Source organism: Podarcis filfolensis (assembly GCF_964270895.1).
Source record: "Podarcis filfolensis genome assembly, chromosome: 1".
In the NCBI taxonomy this organism is placed as follows: Eukaryota; Metazoa; Chordata; class Lepidosauria; order Squamata; family Lacertidae; genus Podarcis; species Podarcis filfolensis.
Genome location: NC_139604.1, coordinates 21,377,903 through 21,405,158, shown reverse-complemented (window position 1 = coordinate 21,405,158; position 27,256 = coordinate 21,377,903). Strand labels below are relative to the sequence as shown.

Below are 27,256 nucleotides of genomic sequence, written 5' to 3'. Positions count from 1 at the left end.
CCGAACCCTACTGAGATACAGGTAAAACAACTTGCACCTGCAGATGTCGTGCAGATTTGTGGAGAGGGCTTGTGCAGTCACAGGCCTCCTGTTGAATGTAATTAGGAGTAACCAAGTAACCTGTGGCCCTCCTGATGTTGTTTGCCTTCAGTGTCGGATGGCACAATCCAGCACAGCCGATGGTCAGGGATGATTAGAGTTGTCACATAGCAACATCTGAAGGGTGATACACAGGCTCCCCACTTACGATGTCTAGCTCCTTCACAGTGAGGCCGAAGCATCAGTCTTCTAAGGCAGAGGGGAACTTTGTTGCCATGTATGCAACCTCTGGCTGCTACAAGCAGTTTCTCACCATGCCATGCTAGATAGGGGCCAGCATGTGGGGGGGGGGAACCCTGGCATTGCTGAAGACCATCAAAATCAGCTGTATGTTTGCAGGAAGCCATTTTTAACAACACTGTAAGCTTATGCCGTTGAACACCGCAGCGCATAATTATTTAGAGACTGATTTAGACTTCCTGGGAGTATTGCTGCCATTTTATTTGGGAATGTTGACAGGAAAACCAGTGCTTGTGCAGTGTGCAAAGGCCACAATTGGGGGGGGGGAGGACCATCTCCACCCCGATCATTCAGCCCGGACACTGAGGTCCAGCTCCAAGGGCCTTCTGACGGTTCCCTCACTGCAAGAAGTGAAGCTACAGGGAACCAGTCAGCGGGCCTTCTCGGTAGTGGCGTCCACCCTGTGGAACGCCCTCCTATCAGATGTCAAGGAAATAAACAACTATCTGACTTTTAGACGGCATCTGAAGACAGCCCTGTATAGGGAAGTTCTTAATATTTGGTGTCTTGCTGTGTTTTAATTTGTTTGGAAGCCACCCATAGTGGCTGCGGTGACCCAGTCAGATTAATTAGGTGACTAATTAATTAATTAATTAATTAATGGTGTTGAATTCTGGGGCCTGGGGCCATTGTTGTTCCCTTAGATCTACAGAGGTATAGTCGCAGTGCACATGACGTAGTATACTTCTTTTTCAGCCGATGTCCTCAATATGAGGTCTCCATTGGAATGTATCTGGGGAGATTGTTGGACTGTTTTGGTTCACCTGTTTAAGCAGCAAGAGCCCGTCTTGCAGAAGAGCAAAGTGTACTCCTGACGGCAATAAAGAGCAGGATCTACTTTTAAGGCTATCGCCCTGCCATCATATCTGCTGGAGCTTTTAATTGTGCATGCAAATGGGTAGTTACATTGTTTACTAGCGCTCGGCATGTGCCGCCTTGTCCTTTAACAACCCGACAAATGCCAATTTTTCACTGCGTTAAACTTCAGTAGACTCGTCGAGCTCGCCGTTTGCACCGGCATGCGAGAGCTTGGAAAGGGGCCTCGTGGGCCAAAGATGGGGACCAAATGGCCCTCCAGGCGTGTGGCTCGACTACAACTCCCATCCTCCTTTGCCATTGGCCGTGCTGGCTGGAGCTGATGGGAGCTGTTCACAGTGCAATGGCAAATCCAAGCCAGCCAATTGTGCTTGAGGAGGGTGTCGTGAGAATCATGGCCAAGGGTAGCAAGGAATTTGCATTCTATGAAAGCAAACTGTTGTGTTAGGAAAGTTCGCCTACAGAAACTTGTTGTTGTTGTTTAGTCGTTTCCAACTCTTCGTGACCCGATGGACCAGAGCGCGCCAGGCACTCCTGTCTTCCACTTCCTCCTGCAGTTTGGTCAAACTCATGTTAGTAGTTTCGAGAACACTGTCCAGCCATCTCATCCTCTGTCGTCCCCTTCTCCTTGTGCCCTCAATCATTCCCAACATCAGGGTCTTTTCCAAGGAGTCTGCTCTTCTCATGAGGTGGCCAAAGTATTGGAGCCTCAGCTTCAGGATCTGTCCTTCCAGTGAGCACTCAGGGCTGATTTCCTTCAGAATGGAGAGGTTTGATCTTCTTGCAGTCCATGGGACTCTCAAGAGTCTCCTCCAGCACCATAATTCAAAAGCATCAATTCTTCGGCGATCAGCCTTCTTTATGGTCCAGCTCTCACTTCCATACATCACTACTGGGAAAACCATAGCTTTAACTATACGGACCTTTGTCGGCAAGGTGATGTCTCTGCTTTTTAAGATGCTGTCTAGGATTGTCATTGCTTTTCTCCCAAGAAGCATGCATCTTTTAATTTCGTGACTGCTGTCACCATCTGCAGTGATTATGGAGCCCAAGAAAGTAAAATCTCACAGTAACTAGCATTGGAGAAAAACGTAAAGGAACTACCAGAAAACAATACTGAAAGGAGAAAACATAACAAGAAAGCAGATTCCAACTAAACATCAGGAATAACTTTCTGACAGTAAGAGCTGTTAGACAGTGGAACCAGTGTTAGAAACTGAGATGCGAAAGCTAGGAGCTAAATGGCAGCTTAAACCTAGGTTATAGGCACGACAACAAAATTTCTAGGTGCGCTTTTTTGTGACAAGAATACAAAGCTGAAAATGAATGAACCGCAGCTAAAATTCATGTTCATTTTTCACATGGCCTAGTCCTTCCCCTGCCCACCCCCCTAATGTACTTAAGAGGGTCTTTCCTCCAGTCTTCAGTAACCTACTATATTCTGTATAAAGTCGTTCCAAATAACATTGTATTCATAGCAATATATGAAGGGACGTGGGTGGCGCTGTGGGTTAAACCAGAGAGCGTAAGGCTTGTCGATCAGAAGGTCGGTGGTTCGAATCCCCGTGACAGGGTGAGCTCCCATTGCTCGGTCCCTGCTCCTGCCAACCTAGCAGTTCGAAAGCACGTCAAAGTGCAAGTAGATAAATAGGTACCGCTCCAGCGGGAAGGTAAACGGCGTTTCCGTGTGCTGCTCTGGTTCGCCAGAAGCGGCTTAGTCATGCTGGCCACAATGACCTGGAAGCTGTACGCCGGCTCCCTCGGCCAATAAAGCGAGATGAGCGCCGCAACCCCAGAGTCGGTCATGACTGGACCTAATGATAGCTTCCTTCTTCATTACTTCACTTGAGTTGATGAATCTGTTCAACGCCTGACTCCCTTCCTCTTCCATCTCTCTCTGTATGTACATGCATATACACAGAGCAACTTAACTAGACTTTAGACTGCTTTTTTTAGTGTCAGGGAGCAGAAACAGTGGGCAGGAAAATGCCCACTCTTAAACTTTTGACTTAATTTCTCTCTCCCCCCCCTCCCGCCCCCCGCTAAGTTCTATCAGCCTTATGGGTTTTTTTGTTTTTGTTAATCCTATGCTGACATTTAGTCTTCCTCTTTTTCTCTGCTTGGAGATTAATCGTGCAGGAAATGAGTAAAACCTCCGAGAGCTGCCTGCTACTGCGGTCCATCTACATTAAATGTCTCTAGAATGGCTGCTTTAAAATGGCTGATTAGGTACATGCTGTCGACTTAAGTCTACAGAGGCCGCCACGTGAAAGACCGACTGATATATAACGCAAGGGGATTTACGAGCATGTTAATAATTTAGGAGTTGAGGTATTTGAAATGTTTTTAAATTATTAAGTATGAGGGAAGCATAAAAGAAAGCAGGCCTCCCCATTTATTAATTAATCATACTTTTCCTTCAAGGGAAGTATAATAATTAATGGTCAAGGATGATGGGAATTGTTGACCGGCAACATTTGACGGTCACAGATTCCCTGCCTCACCTCTAAGCTCTCTAATCAGCAAAAATAGTTTTTAACATCATAGAGCCTTGTAACATTCATAAAATTATAGAATTGTAGAGTTGGAAGGACCTGAGTGTCATCTAGTCTAACCCCCTCCAATGCAGGAATACAGCTGTCCCATATGGGAATCCTCCAATTTTTAAAAAATCAGAGCAATCTACTGATTTTGGTGAGACTTGAGCCTGCCTAACTGTCATAATCATAATACCTATTTTTTTCCCGTTCATGAAAGCTCATCTCTGAAAACCTAGAGAGGAGGCAATGCATCCTCAGCTTTAAAATACTTCCCCCCCCCCCGAAATGTATCCTTAAACAATATACCTGAAGGAGTGTCTCCACCCCCATTGTTCAGCTCCGAGGGCCTTCTGGCGGTTCCCTCACTGTGAGAAGCCAAGTTACAGGCAACCAGGCAGAGGGCCTTCTTGGTAGTGGCACCCACCCTGTGGAACGCCCTCCATCAGATGTCAAGGAAATAAACAACTGTCTGACTTTTAGAAGACATCTGAAGGCAGCTCTGTTTAGGGAAGTTTTTAATGTTTGATATTTTATTGTGTTTTTAATATCCTGTTGGAAGCCGCCCAGAGTGGCTGGAGAGGCCCGGCCAGATGGGCAGGGTATAACAAATTATATTATTATTATTATTATTATTATTATTATTATTATTATTATTATTATTATTATTATTATAGTTGGTGGGTAATCGTCATTCCGTATCAAGTTGTTCAGTCTTGCTAAAAATTCACACAAAAATCCTAACCCCAATTTGCTTCTGGCAATTAAATAAGAAGCCTCTTATCGTTCTGACTGAAATGAACTAAGAGAAAAGAGAAAAGAACTAATATAGCTAAGGTTTTTTTTAATTTATTTTTAAGGCAAGAAATGGTTGGCTGTATGACACAGAACTCCACAGGCCACTGCAACTGTGGAAAAAGAAGAAGCTGTTGAACAGGATGATTGTGGTTTGCTGTGAGAACTTAATTTTCCTGTTGACCATTTTTGAACAGGAAGTTGAACAAATTTTAGTGCTACAGATTCTGATCTTTAGGTGTAAAATGCTCACAGGGAGAATAGTATCTGTTTTGCTGCAGTGATGAGCGTTGCAACGTGCACAACTCTGGAGTAGTTCGGAAATTCGGCCGATGGTTACGTGACCTAAGTATATATTTTTAGATTATTATTATTGTCATTGACCTTTTGAAGCTGTAGTTAAAAAAAGTGTTTTTTAAATCCTGAAAGCAGGTTTTTTCCCCCTTCTTCTATTGTTGTCGTAGTCAATCTTTAAAGTGTTTCTGTAATTGTTTTCTTTCTTCATTGGGTGAGAGAGTGAGGGAGAATGGATGGCAAAGCTATTGGGACAGATAATATGAAATTATATTAGCTGGAAGTGACCGCAGGTAATGTTGTGTCATCTCCCCACCTCTCAAAAAAATTAAACCTTCTCAAGCATTTACTTCCAGAGAAGTAAATCTTGGGATCTTAAAATTCCTCTGGACACAGAGTGGGGGTGGTGCACTATAGGAAGCACAAAATCTTTAGTTGGAGCAGGGAAGAAGTGATTCAGTTGTTTCCTGTACCACCCTTCCAAAATAATTGAGTGCAAAAACACATTGGTACAGTATTTGAGTCCCGTCCCCCATTGAATTTCTCCTCTCCTGCCGCACCCCAAAGTAATGAGCGATTACGGTTGCTGTTACCTAGAGCATGTTTTATTTATTCTTCCTGGCTTTCTGCTTCTGAGGTTGCAATACTAAAGCATGTATATTTTGAATAAAAGAGGTGACTTTCTCCACAAATGCTCTTTCCTCACTTTCTGCCACTCTTCTGGCAGGCTAAGTACCAACCCCCCCTCCCCTTTTTAGCCCCCGTTATTTTATTCATTAATTTATTCATTTTCTATCCCACCTTTCTTCTAAGGAACTCAGGGTGGTATACACAGCGGTCTTTTCTATGAATTTTAGTCTCCTGGCAACCCTGTCAGGTGCATACATTTGGCTGAGAGATAGAATTGTAGAATTGTAGTGTTGCAAGGGACCCCTGAGGGTCATCTATTCCAACCCCCTAAAATGCAGGAATCTTTTGTTCAATGTGAGGCTCAAATCCACGACCCTGAGATGAAGAATCTCCATTCTCTATTTAAGTTCTTCTGTCTCGTTCCTTATCGCCCTGCTTGCTTGATTTGACAAAATATCAGATTTTCAGTCATTCTGCTGAGGTCCAAGGCTATAATAGCGTCATAATTTTAATTATTCGGAAGGGCCTTTTCTCCTTAAAAAGCTGTACCACCCAAGAGGGTGGTATGTCTGTTGCCTAAAACTTTGAGGTTTTTGTTATTTCAGTTGTTGCGGTTCAGATTTGTCATTATCTATACAATTACTAATGTGTAAAGTGGGGACTGCCCCTCAGCAGAACATTTCTGAGAAGTTACAAAATGGTGTTTTTTCCCCTTGACAGGTTTCACAGTGATAGAAGAACGTTTTTAGGTTTAAACCATGCCTGTCCCTCCTCCTCCAGCTCCTCCCCCTCCCCCAACACTTGCCTTGGTAAGTCTCAACTTTTTTATTTTTCTTTTTTTACGGGGATAAACAACCACTATCTATTGTATGGATCAATGAAAATGAAGCCAAGGTCTTGGCCAGTGTGGTGTAGTGGTTAGAGAGTTGGACTAGGACTCAGGAGAGCAGGGTAGAACTCAGTCGTCCTCAGTCCTCAGTCGTCTTTGGTGTCTGAACCTGAACTATAAACCATAAAATTAAAAACTGATGAATCCGAATAGGAATTGAACTGATTTTTAAAAATATTTTTAATAGGTTGACTCCTTACTTGTAATCTGCATCCTCCGGAGTTATTATGATGTGCACAACATTTAGGAAAAGGAGTAGGAATCTAGTGCCGGAATGTTGCACGTGATTTTACACTTGGGGAAAACATGCTTATTTAGTGGAATTCTGAAGAGGCGTGAGTCAACTTCTGGAACATCTGGAGAAATCTGAGCTGTTTCATGTTGCTCATACAAAATGTTTTCTTTTTCTATTAAACTTTTTTTTAAAAGATGTGTGTGCTTCTGCTAACAAAAGATAATTCAAAACTTTATAGCAATCATGGCAGATTTTAAATATGGAGCCTGTAAAATTGGAATAGCTCTTTGATCAGAATTCTTTAAGGACTTTTAATAAAAAGCATTATAAGAAACTGTTTTATTCCCTTCAAAATATATCCAGGAAATCCTGTGTTTGGATATTGGAAGTGTTCGCCTCTATCTGGAAAATGACTCTCTTTGTGCAAACGAACTGTGTGTCTGTTTCCAAGACAGCAAACTTAAAAGTGTCTCTTCTTTACTGACTTAAATACTGACTTAATTATGAACAAGTTAAAAAAAAACCCCACATGAAGCAGACATTCAGGGCTGCTATACATTTTGCATCCACAGATGGATGTCTGAAAGTCCCAGCTTATCACAGGTTCCTGGTGTTTAACACATGTTCAGGGGTTCACCCCTGCTCTGCACACACTGACCTGTTTCACACAGGATGAAAGGGGTGGTGACAGGATCAGTCCCACTGCATGCCTTGACCTTGGCATTTGCTGCACGTTTGCCAGGTGCTGACATCGGGCCAGAGCCATTCTCACATATTATGTTGGGGTAGTAAAGTCCAACAGTCCCAGCTAATTGTCACAGAATCAGCAATGGTATGCAGAACAGCATCCATGTTTGGGAAAGGTTTGTGGCTCGGTCGTACAGTATCTGCTTTCAGTCCCTAGGATCTCGTTGTCTAGGACTAGGGCCCTTCGGGATTTAACCTCCTTCTGTCCGGCCTGTAAGACAGAGCTATTCTGCCTGGCCTTTAATTTGAATTCAGCCTGATCTTTTATTTCCCTTCTCTTCCTTCCCCCTCCCCTTTTATGAAGATCACCCGCTCTGAGACCCCACAGCTAATTCTCCCCTGGCCTCCTCGCTGGCCCAAGCAGGACCAATTCAGCCAGCTAGCCCTGGGGATTATCTAATGCTTATTTCCCCTAAATTGATTTTTGAATTTTATTGTTATTCATGTTTTTATACTGTATTTTATGCTGCTTTTATAATTAAGTGTTTTAAATTTGTTGTTAGCCGCCCTGAGCCCGGTTTTTGAACCGGGAAGGGCAGGGTATAAATTTATTATTTATTATTATTTATGATTGTCCTGGAGAGCAGCTGCCAATCAGAGTAGATGAATCATAGCATTGTAGAGTTGGAAGGGACCATGAGGGGCATCTCGTCCCACCCCTTGCAATGCAGGAATATTTTACCCAATGCGAGTCTCGAACCCACAACCCTGAGATTAAGAGTGGGGGTGGACCTGTTGACCCTTAGAGTCCCTTCCAGCTCTACAATGCTATGATTCATCTACTCTGATTGGCAGCTGCTCTCCACCGACTGGTATGGCTCTGTATAAAACCACTTCCTGTTGGTAGAAAAATGAAACACAACTGGGTCTGGAGGGATGCTGTGCCTGAAGGAAAATGGCTGCTTTTCTTTTCTTAAAAAGATAATAATTAAATAGTCATGCCCTACCTTTCTTTCTGAACCAGACTGACATACAGCTGTCAATTAAGGGGGGAAAACATGTTGGTAAAGGTCATTGCACAAACATTTAAGGAGTCATCCATGTGGAAAGAAGTACAAAAACTATAATGTTGCAAGCAATTAGTTTTGTATCTTCTGCCCCATATAGGCATTTTGTATTTAAACCATATAACATATGCCCACCATATGATATTGTGAACACCAGAAATGGTGGGGTGGGGCAGAGCTGTTCTGCTACCTTCCCGACAGATGGGTGGCTGTTGCATATTGGGGAGGGGGAGAGAGAGGGCAGGCCAGGAGGGAGGTTGGCATGGTGTAAACGCACCGGCAGAGCCAATCTGGCACTGCTGGTGGTCTGATTTGTTATTCAAACAGCTATCTATCCGATTTGCAAAAAATAGTTGGGTAACTATTGGCTCTGAGGTGTAAAAGAAAGGTGATTCCTACACCATACATCATTGTGACTTAAATGCATCTTTCCTTGTTCTGCTTCATAATTAGTATCATTCCTTTGCAGGCGAATACAGAAAAGCCGAGCTTAAACAGATCCGAACAAGCAGGGCGAAATGCTCTTCTCTCCGATATTACCAAAGGGAAAAAACTTAAGAAGGCTGTTACCAATGACAGGAGTGCCCCAGTCTTCGATAGTAAGTATACTTCTGTGTCTTTCAGTGCAGAATACTTTCTACACCACTAGCCAGACGTCTTGAAGCTGTGAAATGTGTAGGGTTTTCCTCTGTGGTTCTGAATGTATGCGTGTAAAGGCTGCGTACACCTGGCAATTTAAAGTGGATTTGATGCATCCCATGTGTGCATATTTCTCGTGTTGTCTATATAACATTGTCCTCATCCACGTGGTAGTCTGCACTTTCCCCTCATTTCCTGGTTTTTCTGATCCATGGATAATGTGAGGGCGAAAAATCCATCCTAATATTTCAAACAGGTGTACTAAGGTGTGAGGAGGGTTATGTCTGGAGTTGTTTTACTGGGGTGGCATCTATCGCCATACTGTCTGCTTCTGTTGGCTAGATGCTGTTGGGACCAGGCATGACACTCTAGAAACAAACAAACAAACAAACACCCTTCTGTTTTCTGAAAGTCTGGTATATTGGAAAATATGTGTTTCAATTTTTATTTTTAAGAAAACGACCACATTGTACAGGTAAATAAATACCTGTGTGCATGCCCACAATGGACCTCAGGTTTCTGGAATGCAGGGTGTGTGAGGAAGTACTAATTTGGGGGCATGGAAAACAGCACACAGTAATGTGTATGGGAAATATTCAGAGTTCAATTTTTTTATATATATATTTTATTAAGGGTTTTCTTGTTTTACAGTGTAAGTGTAATGCCTCGTATTTTTTTTTTCTTCCATGTTACAATTTTACAAATCTGTTTCATTTGATGAGGCATTAGGGAGAGAAGAAAAGAAAAAGAAAAAAGAAAAAAAAAAGGAAAGGGGGTGGAGGGAGGGGAGATGGATGGGGGTGGGGTCGGGTAGCGGTGTTTCTGTTATGCTTAATGTATGCAGAGTTTGGTGTCAGCGTGCTTGTGTTGTTCACTTGTGTTCCTTTGGTGGTGAGAGAGGTTGGGGTTGGCCTAGGGTGTGATTGTTTGTTTGTGATTGGCTGTGGTGATCTTTGTTTTCGTGTGTGAGTGAGGTGGGTGGGTGTTTTGGATCAGGTTAGCCATATTGATTTGTATGCTGTTGGTGGATTATTGTCGTTGTCCTGTTGGGCTGTGTATGTGATAAAGGGGAGCCATACCGGGGTGAAGGTGTCTTCTTCTGTTTGTCCCCGTGTCAGTTTCAGTTTATTAGTTAATTTTTCGAGTAGGGCTGTTTCCCATACTATTTGGTACCATTGGTCCATGCTTATTCAGAGTTCAATTGAAAGCACTCATGTATGCAGAAAAACCAGATCCATGTGACCCACATGTGCAGTGCCACTCTGTTATGTACACAGCCCAAAACTTGAATGGTCTTGAGTTATCCTAGACCAGGGCTGGGGAACCACTAGCCCTCCAGATGTTGTTGGACTCCAATTCCCATCAGCCCCAGCTGCTCCTTGGGGCATGATCAGTCGCTGTTTTATTTAAAGCAGGTACCAAAAACCTACAGATCCTGTTAGGATGTGAAGACCTTTCTTCATTCTCCTAGACTTTTTACAGAGTGTTTTGTTTTTTAAGTTCCTTGCATCTTTTAAATCTGCTTTCGCCCTCTGTTGCTATTTGGGTTTTAATTGCACCATCTTTATTCTGCTTTAGATTTTAGGTATTGATCTGTTTTACAGTTTTAACCTTGATTGCGCATCACCCCTAAGTTGTTGGGTAGTATGGATGGGTAGAACAGTCAACCATTTCACGTGAGGGTTCCGTTCCCGCCCCCCCATTCATGTCGGTGGGATGCCCCGCCCTGTTACGCTGTGCACCACCCGTTTACGGGTCACTTCCTGGTTCAACAAGGTGCACACATGCCTGATCGCAGGCCCTCCCTTCGTATGCATTTCAGTTGGTCATTGCTTGTAAGTACATTTTTTAAAAATACAGTGGTACCTCGGGTTAAGTACTTATTTGTTCCAGAGGTCCGTTCTTAACCTGAAACTGTTCTTAACCTGAGGTACCACTTTAGCTAATGGGGACTCCCGCTGCTGCCGTGCCGCTGGAGCCCGATTTCTGTTCTCATCCTGAAGCAAAGTTCTTAACCGCAGGTACTATTTCTAGGTTAGCGGAATGTGTAACCTGAAGCGTATGTAACCTAAAGCATATGTAACCCAAGGTACCACTGTAATAATAATAATTATGGTGTTTAAATGCTCTCCCTCCCTTCCCATGCTGTCTCTGCAGAACCTAAAGGGTCTGGTGGTGGAGGTGGCTTCACGAGCAGCAGCAGCAGCGGTGGTGGTGGCGGTGGCAGCTATGGTGGAGGAGGACCACCTGGTTTAGGAGGTCTGTTCCAGGCAGGGATGCCCAAACTCCGATCTGCAAACAGGGATAACGGTAAGCCGGGGAATACATTCAGTGGCGCACAGAATATTGCACTTGGCATCCTTGCTTACCCAATGCGAGGAAAGGCCAAATATGAATACAATAAATCCATCCTGGGTGCTTCCTCTCTCTCTCTCTCACTTACACACACACACACACACTGGAACAGCAGAGCTATTGACTGACCGGCTTTCTTGGTGCCAAGCGGACCAGAATGGAGGTTTCATTTGATAATGCCTGCTCAGGAATGAGTGCTGCTTGTTACATGATGCATAGAACCATTTCTCACCTGAAATCCAGGCGCTCTTCACTGCCCCTGAACCCCCTTTTCCACTCGTCCCAGTCTGCCACCTTTTCCGTTCTTCTCTCCCCTTCCCTCCAAATAAGTATGGAAACTGCGTGCAGCATCACTTTCCAGTGTGAACACAGCAGCCAAGTAAACTGCAAAGCACCTGCCTTTTATGCCAAGACCCACAAACAGATCTTCTTTTTCTCCTCGCCTACTTGGTGGTCTGCCTCCCTACTTTGAAAGCTGTATCATAGGCAAATGCTTCTTTGTGTCCTCCCTCCTACAGCTCTAGCCTGTTTTATTCTTCATCATATTTGCATCTTACCCTTGCTTCGTGCAGCTTGGGGGTTTAGATGTGAGGGCACCTTATTTTAATCTCATAGCAATTCTGGGAAGGTAGATTCAGCTGTCTTGCTATTATTAATTAAATTGGTATACCACCCTATACCCACAGCTCTCACGGCAGTTCACAAGATAAAATCACAATAGAAAAACACAAAATACTGTACATAATAAAAACAAAAACAACCCAATAACCCCCCCTCCCCAGAACACTTGGGGTCACCCAGTCCTGGGCGTAGCCAGGATTTTTGTTGGCGGGACAAGGTTTTTGTGGGCGGGGTGGGGATGGGGCAGAACTGAGCCATCTGCAGCGTGATTGGTCAGTTAGTTAAGTGCTGTTATTTATTTACTTAATGGGGAACAGCTGCCCCTCCCTGCCCCCCTTGGCTACGCCCATGCACCTAGTACAGGTATAGGCAAACTCCGGCCCTCCAGATGTTTGGGACTACAATTCCCATCATCCCTGACCACTGGTCCTGTTAGGATGATGGGAATTGTAGTCCCAAACATCTGAAGGGCCGGAGTTTGCCTGTGCCTGACCTAGTAAGTTGCATGACCGAGCAGAGGTTTGAACTCTGCTTCCCTCAGTATTACTTAAGCCACTACACCGATTGCTTCTCCAGTATAGACTGACTTACATAGATTATGAATAGTATATATTATTGGTAACATGCTATTAACCCATGTCTGTGACAGAAAGGGAGAATGTGTGTTTGACAATGCTGGCATTAAATACATCCATTTTGTCTCTGTTTGTACGGCTGGATTATCTAGCGCAGCAATATTTTTATTATATTTATTTAAAACATGGCTATACCACCCATCATGGGGAAAAGAGAGTTTTCCCAGGATGGCTTACAATTAAATGCAAAATGCAAAACGATGCCGGCAAAAATAAGTCACCTTACAGAGCAGAGAGGCTTCGAAAAGGAATAACAGTATGCATTCTGCACTGTGAAATAAAGTTTCCTTGATTCATGGTTGCATTTATGGGTCAGGGAACAAGCTGGAGTGGCTGAGGCAGGTCAGATTTGTACTTTCCTGATTGCAGGCGTCTCCCATAAGGCTTGGATGTAGCGGTGCCGTTAAAAGTGCATGAGGAGGTCTTTCAGCCTGTGTTTGATACAACACAGTCTTTCAGAGCTGGTATTATCTGTTGTGTCACAGGCTATTTATGGCTCTCCTCTTAATCTCACGGCACTTAACGAGCCCGAGTTTTTCTATGAGACTGCCTCTTCTAGACATATGCAAGTAACCGGACAGAAGAGAAATTCCTTCTGCCACTCCAAATATACGTAAATTGCATTGAGCCAGAGCTATTTTTGCAGGGCTGTCGGTCAAGTAGGGAATATACCATCGAGGATCCATTGCTTAACGAACAGCATGAAGAAAATGGAGCATGCTTTGCATACACGCTGACAGCGGTCATCCTCTGTTGGATTTTTTATTTTTTGAAGAGATCTGTAGTCCTTCAGCCTTCCTTGGATGCTACCGTTCACGTTGCAGTAAACGTTTGCATATATCGCGGCAATACGTACGGGGCGAAAAATCCATCCTTTTCCGTGTGGTTTCGGTTCTGTATGACAAACTGATTTCTTTCCATTCTTAGATTCTCCAGGAAGCAGGGCTCCAGTGTTCCCACCGGGAGGAAAAGCAACGTCGGCAAAGCCCTTTTCACTCCCAGGTGGTGCAGGGCGGTTTGCAGGCCCTTCTCCCGGGCAAAGAACTGCCGTTCCAGAGCCACAGAGGAGCCGAATGCCTCCACCGAGACCTGACCCTGGTTCCAGGGCCGATATGGGTGCTCCTCCCGTGCCAAATACTCCAAGACCTGTCCCATCAACGCTGTACAACCGAGGACCCCCTCCTGTGCCGGGAGCCAGCAGGCAAGTCAGCTTAGGCCTCACACCTCCGCCTTTCCCCGGAAATCGATTCGGAGGGTCCCTCCGCCAGTCGTCGCAAGGGGGTCATCCTCCTCCTTTCGCAAACAGGCCTCCTCTTCCTCCGGCCCCAGGCAGGCCGACAGAAGACAAGCCTCCGCCGCCGCCACCCCCAGCAGGAAGCAGGCCACCTCTCAACCGGGAAGCTTCCTTGCCACCGCCTCCTCCACCTCAAAACAACAGGCCTCCGGTTCCTTCCACGCCTCGGCCATCCTTTGGCTCTCCGGTCCCTCCTCCGCCACCTCCAAGCAGGCCAGGCCCGCCTCTGGTTCCACCGACATCCGGCGGAAACGATGAGATGCCGCGGCTTCCTCAGAGGAATATATCGCTAGCGTGTCCTTCTCCACCGAGCCTGCCTGGTTCTTGTCGCTCTGGACCTCTCCCTCCGCCACCAGGCGAGAGGCCGCCACCTCCCGTCAGAGACCCACCCAGCAGATCAGGTGAGGCTCCCTGCGTTCTTCCAGCAACAACGCGAATGCCATAATACATACAGTCATACCGCATGTTACGTTCTTTCAGGATACGTCCTGCAGCGACCCAGAAGTACCAGAAAGGGTTACTTCCGGGTTCGCTGCTCACGCATGCGCAGACGCGCAAAATGATGCCATGCGCATGTGCAGAAGCAGCGAATCGCAACCCACGCATGCACAGGCGTGGGTTGGGTTCTTTTCATGTTGCGAACGGGCCTCCGGAACGGATCCCATTCGCAACCAGAGGTACCACTGTAATGCAAACATTGGGGTGGAGTGAGAGGGGGACGTCATAGCAGTGTATAAAATTTAGCACGGCGGTGTGTGAAATTTTGTGTGTTGTATAGCTAGAGAATTTTCCATGGATCTTCCAAATTGCTGTTAAGATACCCTTTGCTTCAAGCGAGAAATGAGAACACTAATACAGAAACACAGCAAATACCCTCCTCTCTGCTTACAGATAAATGGCCTCTTGTTCCTTCTGTGTAGGATGTTCTTGAGTATGTCTCTGGTATGTTCTGTGGTATGAGTCATACCTTTCAGAATAAGAAAGGGCAATGGGGCCCTGTTTCGAAATGGGGGTGGGGGGTGGAATGCAGCTGCTGACTGCTTCCAGTATACCTGAAGGAGCGTCTCCACCCCCATTGTTCAGCCTGGACACTGAGGTCCAGCTCCAAGGGCCTTCTGGCAGTTCTCTCACTATAAGAAGTGAGGTCACAGGGAACCAGGCAGAGGGCCTTCTCGGTAGTGGCACCCACCCTGTGGAACACCCTCCCATGAGATGTCAAGGAAATAAACAACTATCTGACTTTTAGAAGACATCTGAAGGCAGCCCTGTTTAGGGAAGTTTTTAATGTTTGATGTTTTTTCACATTTTTAATGTTCTGCTGGGAGCCGCCCAGAGTGGCTGGGGAATCCCAGCCAGATGGGCTGGGTATGAATTATTACAGTGGCACCTTGGGTTAAGAACTTAATTCGTTCCGGAGGTCGGTTCTTAACCTGAAACAGTTCTTAACCTGAAGCACCACTTTAGCTAATGGGGCCTCCTGCTGCCGCCACGCCGCTGGAGCATAATTTCTGTTCTCATCCTGAAGCAAAGTTATTAACCTGAGGTACTATTTCTGGGTTAGCGGAGTCTGTAACCTGAAGCGTATGTAACCTGAAGCATATGTAACCCGAGGTACCACTGTATTATTATTATTATTATTATTATTATTATTATTATTATTTTGTTCTTTCATATCCAGGACCCCTTCCTCCACCTCCGCCGCCAATAAGCAGAAACGGCAGCACTTCACGGGCCTTGCCAGCTACCCCACAGCTTCCTTCCAGAGGCGGGCTTGATAAACACAGAGGCGGACCACTTCCTCCTCCACTTCCTCCTGACAGGCCTGCTTCTGGAGCGCCTCCACCACCACCGCCACCTTCGTCCGCCATGCGAAACGGCTTCCAGGATTCTTCATGCGATGGTGTGTGTGTGTGTGTGGCAATCACCCTGCAATCCCAATGTGCAGAGCGGTATTGCGTGCGCCCAGCGACTTCCGTGAATTAAAGCAGAACATCTGCAAGAATCCTTGCGTGCACGTTGTGCGTGGGGAGGGTTTTTCTCTCTGTCTGGGTGGAACCCAGAGAGGGAGAGAACTCCGTCCAGTCACGCGGGAGACAGCTCTCCACTGCTGTACATGGAAGAATTTACAATTTTGTTCTTCTGCCCTCTTGATATGCTCTTTTGCAGTGCTTCTTTTGTGTGTGTGAGTAAAAGAGGTGTCGGCACTCACCATGAAGTTGTTAACAGCAAGTGCCGCACTTTTAACATTTGGTGGAATACGGTGCCAGTATCCCTAGAAAACAATAACTTCTTCCAACCCCTACATGTCTGGTTATTTTCAAAAACTTAGAAAAAGTGGAGTTACCCAATTTACCAGAAATTAACTGCATAAACACTGTAATATTGTGGGCGTGGGCGTAGACGGGGGGGGGGAAGGGGAGCAGCTGCCCCCCAATCCTCAAAAAGCATTAAAAATACTTAAGAAACTGAGGATCTGCCCCCCATGTCCTCTCTTTGGGAGGATTTTTACGTTTTTAAAACTATTATTATTATTATTAGTAGTAGTAGTATTATATTTTGGCAAAGTAATAATCATATATAAATAAGAATAAAATTTTGCATCCCACCACCAAGTCCACTCCATTGTAACTATACAACCTCCCAAGATTTTTACATGTTAAAAGAAATGTCCGTGATCTCCCAAAAACAAGCTCAGCAACTTTTTGAGACGTTCTTGCACGGGGTGGGGTGGGTGGGGAGCTCAACGACTGTTTAACGCTTCAGTGCAAACGTTTTATAATTTGCTACCAAAATTGAGGTAGTTCTTAATTCTTAAAATGGAGCAGACCGGTTCCTGTGCCACTTAAAAAATCATAGATCATTTGTAATGCTGTTTTTACTCAAGTACCTACCTTTTGAAGAGGACTTAGTTAACTGCAAGGATTTTAAGGAGCACTTCCCACACGCTTGCGAGTAATGACATTCTGATAACACCAACACTGCAAGAACGTTGTTTGGGTCCCAGGTATTGTAGAATGATACTAGGGGTGTGCACCAAATTCGGATGAATCCTGAGGTCAAGTGGGATGTCTTGGCTTGTCAGAAGTGAAGCGGGATTTGTATGAGGTAGCACAAATCAAATCGGCGGCCCCTGGAAAACTCCCATCTTTTAGTTGGGTAGGGTAGAATGCGTGTGTCCTTTTTGCGTTAATGCAGATGAGCACTTTTAGTTAGTAATGCTTTTTTCCCTATCTTTTTTATTTGGTGTTGTATTATTATTATTTACCGATTAAATTTGTATGCCACCCTATACCCACAGGGCTTCAGAGCAGTTCACAGGATAAAATTACAATATAAAAACACAAAATACATAATAAAAACAAAAACAACCCAATAACTAGCCCCCCAGCACATTTCAAAGGGGCATTGGGCGACAATCAAATAAGGTCTTCTTAAAGAGGGGCGTTTTCGCCTAGCATCCAAAAAATGTATATCGAAGGCACCAGGCAAACCTCCCTGCAGAGAGCATTGCACAAATGGGGAGCCACTGCAGAAAAGGCCTGTATCCTTCAGGGCCACTGCACTGGGATGAGATTTGGAGGCCTGCTTTACAGTGGCTTTGGTCCAAAATGTGGTGATTGTGGTGGACTCAGGTTCAATGCTTGGCTGTTGGCCTGTAGCGTCCCTCAAGGGTCTGTCCTGTCCCTCCCCCCCCTGCTCTTTTAAGAAAGGTTGTCCTGAATTTTGGGGTTCAGTGTATGACGCCCAGCTCCCTCTCTCCTTTCCATCTAAATCTGAGGAAGCTTTCTCAGTGCTATTTCAGTGTCTGGTGTCAGTAACAGACTGGATGAAATTAAAACTTAATCCCGGCAAGACAGAAGTGTGTTCCTGGTCAGTCAAAAGGCGCAGGTCAGGAAATAGAGATTCAACCCCATGGTGGTTGGGATTGCACACCCCTGAAAACACAGGTGCGCAGCTAAGGTGTGCTGGATTCAACCCTGAGCCTCGATGCCCAGGTTTTGGTGGTCGCCTATGTATAATATGACAATCCAGAAAGTTCTACAAAGCCTGTTATTGTTGTGTTTTCTCCAGATGAGTGGGAGAGCAGATTTTCCTTCCATCCTATGTCTGACCTGCCACCTCCAGAGCCGTATGTGCCAATGAACAAAAGCTACCCCAGTAAACTAGCAAGGAATGACAACAGAAGTAAGTATTCTTTCACGAGGTGCTTGGTAGCAGAGCATTTGGGGAGCGATCACGGAGGTTATATAAAAAGGGCTTTGAGCACTCAGAAATCACTACGTACGTGTGAAAGATCGTTCATGTTATTAAATGACACACCTAAATTGCACAAGTGACCACAGAGGGGTACTCCTAGACCCTGTATTTAATGGCTTTGGACTGTATTTAGTTGTGTCGTTCCACTCATGGAAGGCTCTCTGATCTGGAAGAGGCTTCCATGAACAGAAGGGAAAAAGGGGCGACTTTAGTCAGCTTTCCCTCTGAAAACATCTCCCTTTCCCAAATCTGTACTAGCTTACGGTGGTGAGAGGCGGCCTTAAACATGAGTCCCAGTTTGGATAATGTTGTTGTTGTTTAGTCGTTTAGTCGTGTCCGACTCTTCGTGACCCCGTGGACCAGAGCACGCCAGGCATTCCTGTCTTCCACTGCCTCCCACAGTTTGGTCAAACTCATGCTGGTAGCTTCGAGAACACTATCCAACCATCTTGTCCTCTGTCGTCCCCTTCTCCTTGTGCCCTCCATCTTTCCCAACATCAGGGTCTTTTCCAGGGAGATTTCTCTTCTCATGAGGTGGCCAAAGTATTGGAGCCTCAGCTTCAGGATCTGTCCTTCCAGTGAACACTCAGGGCTGATTTCCTTCAGAATGGATAGGTTTGATCTTCTTACAGTCCATGGGATTCTCAAGAGTCTCCTCCAGCACCATAATTCAAAAGCATCAATTATTGGGCGATCAGCCTTCTTTATGGTCCAGCTCTCACTTCCATACATCACTACTGGGAAAACCATAGCTTTAACTATACAGACCTTTGTTGGCAAGGTGATGTCTCTGCTTTCTGCTTTTGGATAATACGCTAAGTCAAACCATGGTTTAACTTAGCATGGTAGCAAAAAGGACTGGGGAGGGCCAAAATGGGTGTAAGCTCCTCCTCTCCAGGAGTCCACCAGTTTGCATGGTCTTGCTAAGCCATGTGGTTTAGCATGTGGTGTGAGCCAGGCCATGTGCAGTTTACATTTTTCATTAAAATTAGGTTGGAGTAGATACAGTGGACGCTTGGGTTGCGAACTGTGATCTGTGTGGGATGCACGTTCACTACCCGCAGCGTTCACAACCTGCAGCTGCGTGTCTGCATATGCTGCGATTCGGCGCTTCTGTGCAAAGCATGATTTAGCGTTTCTGCGCATGCGCAACTGCCGAAACCTGGAAGTAACCCCATTCCGGTACTTCCAGGTTTCGGCGGTCCGTAACCAAAAAAAAGGCAACCTGAAGTGTCTGTAACCCGAGGTATGACTGTAGTGGATTTTCTTAGACTTGAAAACAGTACCAAAAATAAATAAATTTTGTTCCTCATTCATGCAGGTGTTCTCTCTTTTTTGCCTTTTTTGCCTTTTTGCAAGTTTTTGCGGTGCTTGAAAACCCTTCAAAACCCACCTGACCAGCAATGTGTCTTTTAAAAATGAATGCCTGCATCTTTGGGCAATGATACGGGTGCCATACTATTATCAGTTTGAAATAAACAACTCCCCCCGCCCCCCATGTATATATGAACAATGTTGTAGGCTAGCTAGCCACACGTTTGTAACAGCTACATGTAATTATGACATAAAATATTTTTGTATTATTCATATCCATCCAATACTAGTTCAGTGAATAGAGTTTTTTAAAAATTGAACGGGGATGTTTTAACTGAATATCTTGAGCATAAGCTTCAGTGAATAAAAAAATAAGGTGAAATCTCTTTTCTTTTGCCTTTTAGGTGGATCCAGTCGTAGAGAAAGAGGTGCTCCGCCACTTCCACCTATTCCAAGGTGAAGTGGGGCTGTTGACCTCTTTGGGGATGTGACTGCTTTTCTGAAATTTCCCTTGAACCCAGCAGTCTTGTCAAAAGGTTTCCTTTCATACCACACTTTTTTGGGGGGGCTGGGGAATCCCACTCTCGGTATCATTTTCAGATCAAGCTGTCAGAATCCTGCTCAGGTTATTCCTGCCGATTTCCACCTTGGTTCTACAAATCAAAGATTTTGTGAACTGTAATCCAAATCCCCATTGATGGGGATTTTAAGTTACTTTGAAATTAATGGGGACTTGCTTCCAATAAGGTGCTTAGTATTGGGGGAGTGGTATGTTATTATTACTATTGTTACCTTGAAAAGTGTCTTGCAAGGCATAGTGGGGACTGTATAGATCACATTTTGGAGCTCAGTCCAAGTCTTGCCAGTACCATCAAAAAGAGCCAAGACTTTAAGCTTGTCTTGTAGTGCGGGACAATAACATTTTACAAAATTCAAGTCTCTATTACGTTAACCTGAAGCATAGCTTCCTTGACAACCTTCTGTATTTCTTTCCATGATAAAGATGATTCGTAGCACTTTCTCTCCCCCCCCCTCCAATTGCAGTCTTGTCTGAGATTACTGATCAAATTGATCAAATTAGTTTGACGATTAGAGGTAGGGGGAAAGAACTACATGGCACAACTTTTAATACATTCCGTCTCTGGAAAGAGTTGGGATTCATTGTATGTGACATTCTTACTCTCTCTCAGGCAATCTGCGAAAACTTTAATGAATTGTAGCCCTTCAGAGACCAAAAGAATGTTGCTCTGTGTTTGCCAAAGCATCAGTAGCAACTTTTAACAAATCCACCGAAAATGCCTATGTCACAATTCAGGGCAGTACGTGCACGGAAGCAGGCTTCCAAGCATGTAAATCTAGCTGGAGGGAGGGAGGTGTCTACAACCAAATACTGTGTACACAGATCCTTCCTCCTGTCCCAGAGGCAGGGACCGTTTGCTCAGACATCTCCATTTTCTTTATTAATAAACAAACAAACAGCTAAGATCTTGCAGGTGGACTTTTCAGCATTGGAAACTGGGGTGTCTTCTAGCCAAACAGCTGGATTGGTGGAGTTTCATATTTTGGAAGAAGAAAAAAGAATTTGGGGCTTGCAGGTGCTACAAAACAACAGGATTCAAGGTGTCATTGTCATCTTGGAAGTTAAGTTCTTCTTTTGCTAACAGTTACGCTGTTGGGCTTTTCCTCTGGGGTGAGTTTTACCCCATGGCTTCTGAATTGGTGGTTCTGCAAAACGAATCGTTGTAAAGCTCTCTCCTTTGAACTATGCAAGGCAAATATTCAAAGTTAGTGTACATAAGCAACAATAGATGCTAATAGGACTCTTTCTGTGGCTTTCTGCTAACACCTCTGCCCTGAGCTTCCATTTCTTTCATGGTACCATTGAAACTGTTCTTAGCTATGAAAATATTTTTTTATTTGGCTCCTGTGTGCTGAAGACACTCCCCTCTCCTTTGATGTGGCAGCTGTTAATCAAGCATCCAGCTGCAAGCAGGAAGTGTCAGCAAGAGACATTTGGTTGACCTGTTACAAGCTTTTTCCTTTCCATGAGGTGCAAAACAGCTGGACAGCATTTTAAAGTTACGGTTTTGTTGCAAAATTTCATTACTTTTCGCAGGAATTTTCTTGTCATTCTGACAGTTGATAAGTGCATTTACTCTTTCACAAGCGATTCACCTTTACACACATGAGAGAAATGTGGTCCTTAATTGGAACATGATTGAGAATGGAATGACTATTTATGGAAGCTCTGAAGATGGCTCTCTTGTACACATTACTATGCAAATTGGAGACAAAAGGATGACTTTTCTGGTGATGTCATGAATGAAAAAGTGGGAAGCTGGAAGATGTGTATTATAGTATAATAATATCCAAAGTTAAGTTGTGGTGGGACAGTTGGAGCAAGATTTCCTTAGAGATGCACATGAAAAGTATACTTAGATCTTTGGGGAAGCTTTGAAAAGAACTCTGAAATATTCACAATGGTGCAGCCAAGGTTGCACTTTGCTTTAGACCAGAGGTTCCCAAACTGTGGTGGTCCATGAGCTTCATTCAGGTGGTCTGTGGCATGTCTGTGAAGAACACTTACAATTTGAATTTAATGGAATTCAGATGGTAATAATAGTAAAGTACAATATAAGAAATAAAACAAGCCATAAAAATTCAACTAAAGCTCACACTGCAATTGTAATTGCTCGTTACAATGGCTACAACAGGCAAATAATAATCATCAAGAGGTCTGCCAAGACTCATAGCAATTATCAAGTGATCTGTTAGGAAGCCACTACTTTAGACTATGTGCATTCCCATTGATGATAAATAAAGCAGGCTGGAGCTTTAGGATGGAGAAACATTGCTTTGCATTTACAATCTGTGTGTACAGAAATATGTATGTAAAAGCTTTTTTATGACTCTTTTTCATTAAAAGAAAAAAAAGTTATTGCGTAGCTTTAGGTCTTATGTTGAGGTGCATTCCATGAGCCCACCCTTCTGATGGAATCCTTGCAGTTGAATATATTCAGGGACCCAAAGATTCTACCCACACAGGTCTCGTTGCAAAATTGGAAGGACTTTTTTTCAGCCATAAGCACAGCAGCATCTTGCAATACCTTTTGGAATCAAGCATAGTCTACAATAATAATGGATTTTTCAGCAGACTCTTTTCCTATGCACTTAATCCTTTACATATATGCAGTATTAATTAACAGTTCCAGTTTCAGCTCAATTAGTATTGTGTGTGTTATTATTTTTTTAAAACAGGATGTAAAATGTTAAATTATTACGTTTTTGTTCCTGGAATGGAACACTTTAGCCTTCCGAAGAACAAATGAAGTACAAAGTTTTACAGTGGGGATTTAAAAAAATAATTTAAAAAAATTCTCCGGAAGCTGTACATTTTGTGTAAGCTGATTTTAGAGCAAATTCCCTCTTTGAATATCTTGATTAAAGATGGCAGAGAGAAATTGACGATACTGCTTTCAACTGATCGCTCAAGTTAGAAATTTGGTTATGCAATAGAGTGGAGCTGGTTGCATTATCTACTCCTTGTTGCTGCCAATGGATTATTCATTGAGTGAGTCAAGTTCTGGAGCTGTGTTCTTCAGCTAGTCAGTCTGGATCTTTGCAGTAAAAAAGCTTGACAGCAAGGAACAGCCATGTAATGAAAAGCGAGGTGTCAAGAGGGCAGACAAATGAAGGAATAAGCATGCAGTGGTTAAAACCTGGTGATTTTACAAACAACGTCCACTCAGAAACTCTCAGGATTATGGTATTTAGAAACTCTGTGATGTGATTTCATTTGATCCTGCCAATTGTCTGTACCATTGGCAAATTAATTCCCGTGCAATATTATCTGAAATTCTAACCAAAGCCTTGGCATTTAGAATGCAACGTGGCCTTTTAGAGAGAGAAGCAAAACCTGGAGCTTCTGTCTTCCTCAGAGGATAACATTTTAGCACTTTCTCTGCAATAGGAATCTTCCTTGGTGTGTGTGTATATGTTAAGTATTGTCAGGAAATACTTCAAAGGAAAAACAATAATAGGACTTGTTTGGTGTAAAGCATATTTCTTTTTCTTTCACCAGATACACGGATAGAAGCAGCATTTTGAAGTTTAGCATATCATTTTATTATCGATATTTTAGAGTAAATATTTATTTGACTATGTACAACAGCAGAAAGCAAAAGATTCTTCCCAGTGGTGCCTTACTGTTACTTAAAAGCCACTTTTAAAATATCCAAATGGCTGCTGTCTTTTTTAAAACAACAACAAAAATTAGATCATGTTCCCACAGCCCCCAGAATTTCAAATATAAAATTGTACTTTGTATATGGTGTAGTGTTTGAGCCCCATCTCTTTTCCCATTGGTTGTCTTAACATCTAACCCTGAAGTCCACTGTATAGAAATATTTTGGATTTCAGTAAGACTTGTTAAAATACTCTTTTTGGTATGTATATTCAGGCAAGTTACGTAGATCAAAACAACTTCCAAATGAATGAGTTTAAGACCGAGGTCTTAAAATGAGCAAAAGTTTTAAACCCTACAGATGTTTTTATATGTGAAAGAATGAATCAAATGGATCATGAACTTACAGAGCAAGTTCCATTATATAATACAGAGCTTTCTAAACGTTCCCCATGCTCCTCCCGAGGCTGGAAAGGGGTTCTTTGCTTTAACCTCTTGTTTACTAGTAAAACTGAATTACTGTGTCATGATGCATGCCTAAAAAATGTTGTCACCAACATGGAAAGTTTGGAAACCTCTGATATAATACATACTCACCACTTTTTTATATATGAGATTGCACAGGTGTATTAGAGTAAAACAATGCCCATAATGTAAATAAGATTTTTTTTATTTGACTTTGCTTTGTGTTATTAACATGCATATCTTAAAATATGTTATCACTGTGACTCAAATTGTGAGAAACCAGGTAACAAATAAACTCGTGTCTGTCCAAAGCAAAAATAAAAATAAAATTGGAGCAACTGTTTTGTCAGATGGAGCTGTATTTGTTGTGTGCCTGTGTGTGTTTGTGTTTAGGATCGGACAATGTGATCGGACAACTCTTCTTTATCATTTTACACTGATCCTGCAAAGGTGCAATCTCAAAAAAATATTAGCCATGTCCAAATACTATTCGAATGGGGTCTTAAATATGCTGAACTTCCTCTTGATTGCACCTCGGCACCAAAGTGAATGACAAAACTACTGTTGCCTGTTGTATAGCAGCCAGCCATGTGGGTTGTAATTACGGTAAGCATGTAGGCTGGCCCACTCACATCCTGTATATCACGGATCCCTGTAGATACATGTAGATGAATCCGACAATTCCCATTAGCTCCTGTGGAGCGATTTCTTCTGTATTATGAATAACAGTGGTTTTTTTTAAACTAAAAGGGGGGTTAGATCATACACAGAGTTTAAAGATGAATATGAGGCTTCCCCCCATGAGGAACTTGACATGTCTCTTGAATCTTTACTTGGGTAAATAAAGTTGTAAGTTGACAACTCAGCACTAGAGGGCACTTTTTATCCAAACCACTACATCAAAATCACCAACTTGCCTATATATAAACTCGCAGGATAGAGATCCAGGACAGTTTGGATATTGAGCTGTCAACGCCAAATGGATCCATCCATGGTTAAAAATACAATAAATTAAATTTACTGGATGATTTAAATTAAATCTAGATTTAATTTAACTAAATCTTAGGAGACTGCCTTATTCTACCCAAATGCAGGTATTCAATTGCAGAAACCACCAGCCTTCTCCATATGTAATGCCCTGTTCAGTCTCTCTTCCTCTCAATTTTTTTTTTGCCCAGATCCTTATTTAAGTAGCTTATCTCTGTTAATGTCACACCTCTAGCAGCCTATAGCTAATACCTATCAGAATATTAGCATCTTGCTTTTTTAAAAAACAAAAAACAAAACCTGGTTGTGCTTTGCATAATGCATTTCACAGAAAGTCATTTGCCTACAGATAGATTGTCATGCAGGCTATGGTACTAAGGGCAAATGAGGGGCCAGAGTCAGATCTGGAGAACTGGGGGATTTTCCTCACCTTTCACCCTGCCACACAAGGGCTGCCACGTTGGATCTGCAGAGGAAAGAGAATGGTAAGTAAGGGGTCGGAAGGCCCCCAAGCCCGTTTCTTAACCAGTAGCAGCAATCTGGCTGTTGGGAGAGGGATGTTCTCTGTCCATCTCCCTTTCATCCATAATGGGATGCTGTGGTGAGAGGATGCTGCCACTTCCTTCATCCTGTGTGCTTCTGCCTATAAAGCGCTTTCTTCGTTTCTAAACACTAGAGAGCTAATATCCTAGCGGTTTAGCAGAAGAATGTGAATTCTTAAAAGGGCATCCCAAATAAAAATAATAAGTGCTTTTCTTCCAGAAAAAGGTGTCGATACCATGACGTTGCTACTGTCACACTTTTAGCCAGTGCTTTTCTTATATATGAATATATATATATATATATATATAGATATATAGATATATATAGATATATAGATATTTAAACATATAATACCGTATTTTAAAAGGTGCCGGTAGAGCTACCCTTGAATACCTCCATTGAAAATAGGGGTAAAGATTTAAGACACTCATGGCCCATAAATTTAGGGGTTTCTGGTGAACACAGGCTGTTGGCTTATTTAATCTAAGGCTGTGATTCCCAATGTGATTCCCACAAGGGGGCAATTTGATTTTTAAGAGGGGCAGTTCGAGAATGAGTTAACAGTGAAGGGCCTTTTAGGCATCCTCCACGTGAATAGTTCACTTTTTGAATATTAAGAATTATATGTCGGGATGGGGGTAGGCATCAGGATTTTAGAGATGCTTAGGTGGGGCATGGCCCCTCAAAAAAGGTTGGGAACCACTGATCTAAAGTCTCTGGGAATCCAGTCGTTGACCCCTCACAGAGCTACAATTCCCAGACACCTTAAACTACAGCTCCCATGATCCTTTGTGAGTGGGGGAGGGGTAAGCCATGTGCTTTTATTTACTTATTATATTTCTGGGCCTTTTTTCTTCGAAGGAGCTCGGGGTGGCGCACGGGTGCTTCTCCTCCTCCCCACCATTCCGACAACCCTGTGCTGCCGTGAGGTTGTGGGTGTTACCCAAGAAGCGGGTTACCTAAAGAAAACGGGACTTTTTCCCCCCTCAGAGAAAAGCGCGTGCAGCCCAAGGCGGCTCCTTCCGTAGAAAAAAAAAACACACCTTCATTTGGCCAACTAAACCAGAGAGCTCTTGGGAAAAGACGCCAGGTGCCCTGGAGGCGAGCGAGCGGCTGCTGCTTGGCGCGAATCTCCAAGGCCTCTGGTTTGCAGCAGCAGCAGCACAACAAAAAACACAGCAGCAGCTGCTGCCGCCGCCGCCGCCATCTTAAAAAGAGCCTTTTGCGCCTCGGACGCGGCGGGGCGGGTTTTGGCGGGCAGGCCCGCCTCTGCGCTGAGCTCACGCGCCGCCGGCTCCGTCCCACGCGCGCTGCTCCCGGGCGCCCAGCCGACAACGGCGCCGTGGGCCGGAGATGCCCGCTTTGCTTTGCCTGCCGTTGCTGCTGCAGCCGCCGTAGGGCGAGGGCAGGTAAACGAGGGAAAGGGGACCCCCTTCCTTCCTTCCTTCCTTCCTTCCTTCCTTCCTTCCTTCTCTCTCCTTCCATAACCCCCGCGCCTTGACTCTGCTCCCAAACAGCAACAGGGAGACCCCGCTCGCCTTTCCACATGCCGCGCCAGGTTCACCTTGGACGGCAGCCACTGCTCCGAGGGCAGTGGGAGACTGAGAGAGCTGGGGGAGGGGGGGCTGGAAGCAGAGCCCCCTGCGAACACTTAGGACCATATTATTATTATTA

General features: G+C 44.0%; 2 protein-coding genes and 1 long non-coding RNA gene across 10 annotated transcripts in view; 2 read left to right on the top strand and 1 right to left on the bottom strand.

Annotated features, from left to right (window-relative positions):
* The window catches only part of WIPF1 (WAS/WASL interacting protein family member 1), a 61,836-nt gene extending 37,446 nt beyond the window's left edge, over nt 1–24,390 (top strand). For 4 of the 6 annotated variants that reach the window (XM_083630864.1, XM_083630865.1, XM_083630868.1 and 1 more), the window contains exons 2-8: nt 6,132–6,220; nt 8,759–8,888; nt 11,086–11,238; nt 13,467–14,234; nt 15,512–15,733; nt 17,905–18,018; nt 19,809–24,390. In XM_083630864.1, the coding sequence (XP_083486990.1) occupies nt 6,170–6,220; nt 8,759–8,888; nt 11,086–11,238; nt 13,467–14,234; nt 15,512–15,733; nt 17,905–18,018; nt 19,809–19,864 (1,494 nt within the window). In that variant the 5' untranslated portion in view covers nt 6,132–6,169 and the 3' untranslated portion in view covers nt 19,865–24,390. Of the gene's footprint in view, nt 1–4,707; nt 4,837–6,131; nt 6,221–8,758; nt 8,889–11,085; nt 11,239–13,466; nt 14,235–15,511; nt 15,734–17,904; nt 18,019–19,808 lie in introns of those variants that run through there. The other 2 variants (XM_083630869.1, XM_083630866.1) reach the window with 2 other exon arrangements.
* Nucleotides 24,391–24,457: 67 nt separating this feature from the next.
* Nucleotides 24,458–26,668, bottom strand: LOC310743642. Of its 2 annotated transcripts, XR_014539130.1 has the most exons (3): nt 26,542–26,656; nt 25,470–25,505; nt 24,458–24,746 (listed from the first exon to the last, which is right to left on the bottom strand). It is a non-coding gene; the product is annotated as an uncharacterized lncRNA (long non-coding RNA). The 2 variants fall into 2 exon arrangements; XR_014539129.1 differs by lacking the exon at nt 25,470–25,505 and having other exon boundaries at nt 26,542–26,668.
* GPR155 (G protein-coupled receptor 155) overlaps nt 26,430–27,256 on the top strand; it is a 36,933-nt gene continuing 36,106 nt past the window's right edge. For both annotated transcript variants that reach the window (XM_083628450.1, XM_083628451.1), the window contains exon 1: nt 26,430–26,991. The gene's annotated coding sequence lies outside the window, so the exon portion shown is untranslated. The remainder of the gene's footprint in view (nt 26,992–27,256) is intronic.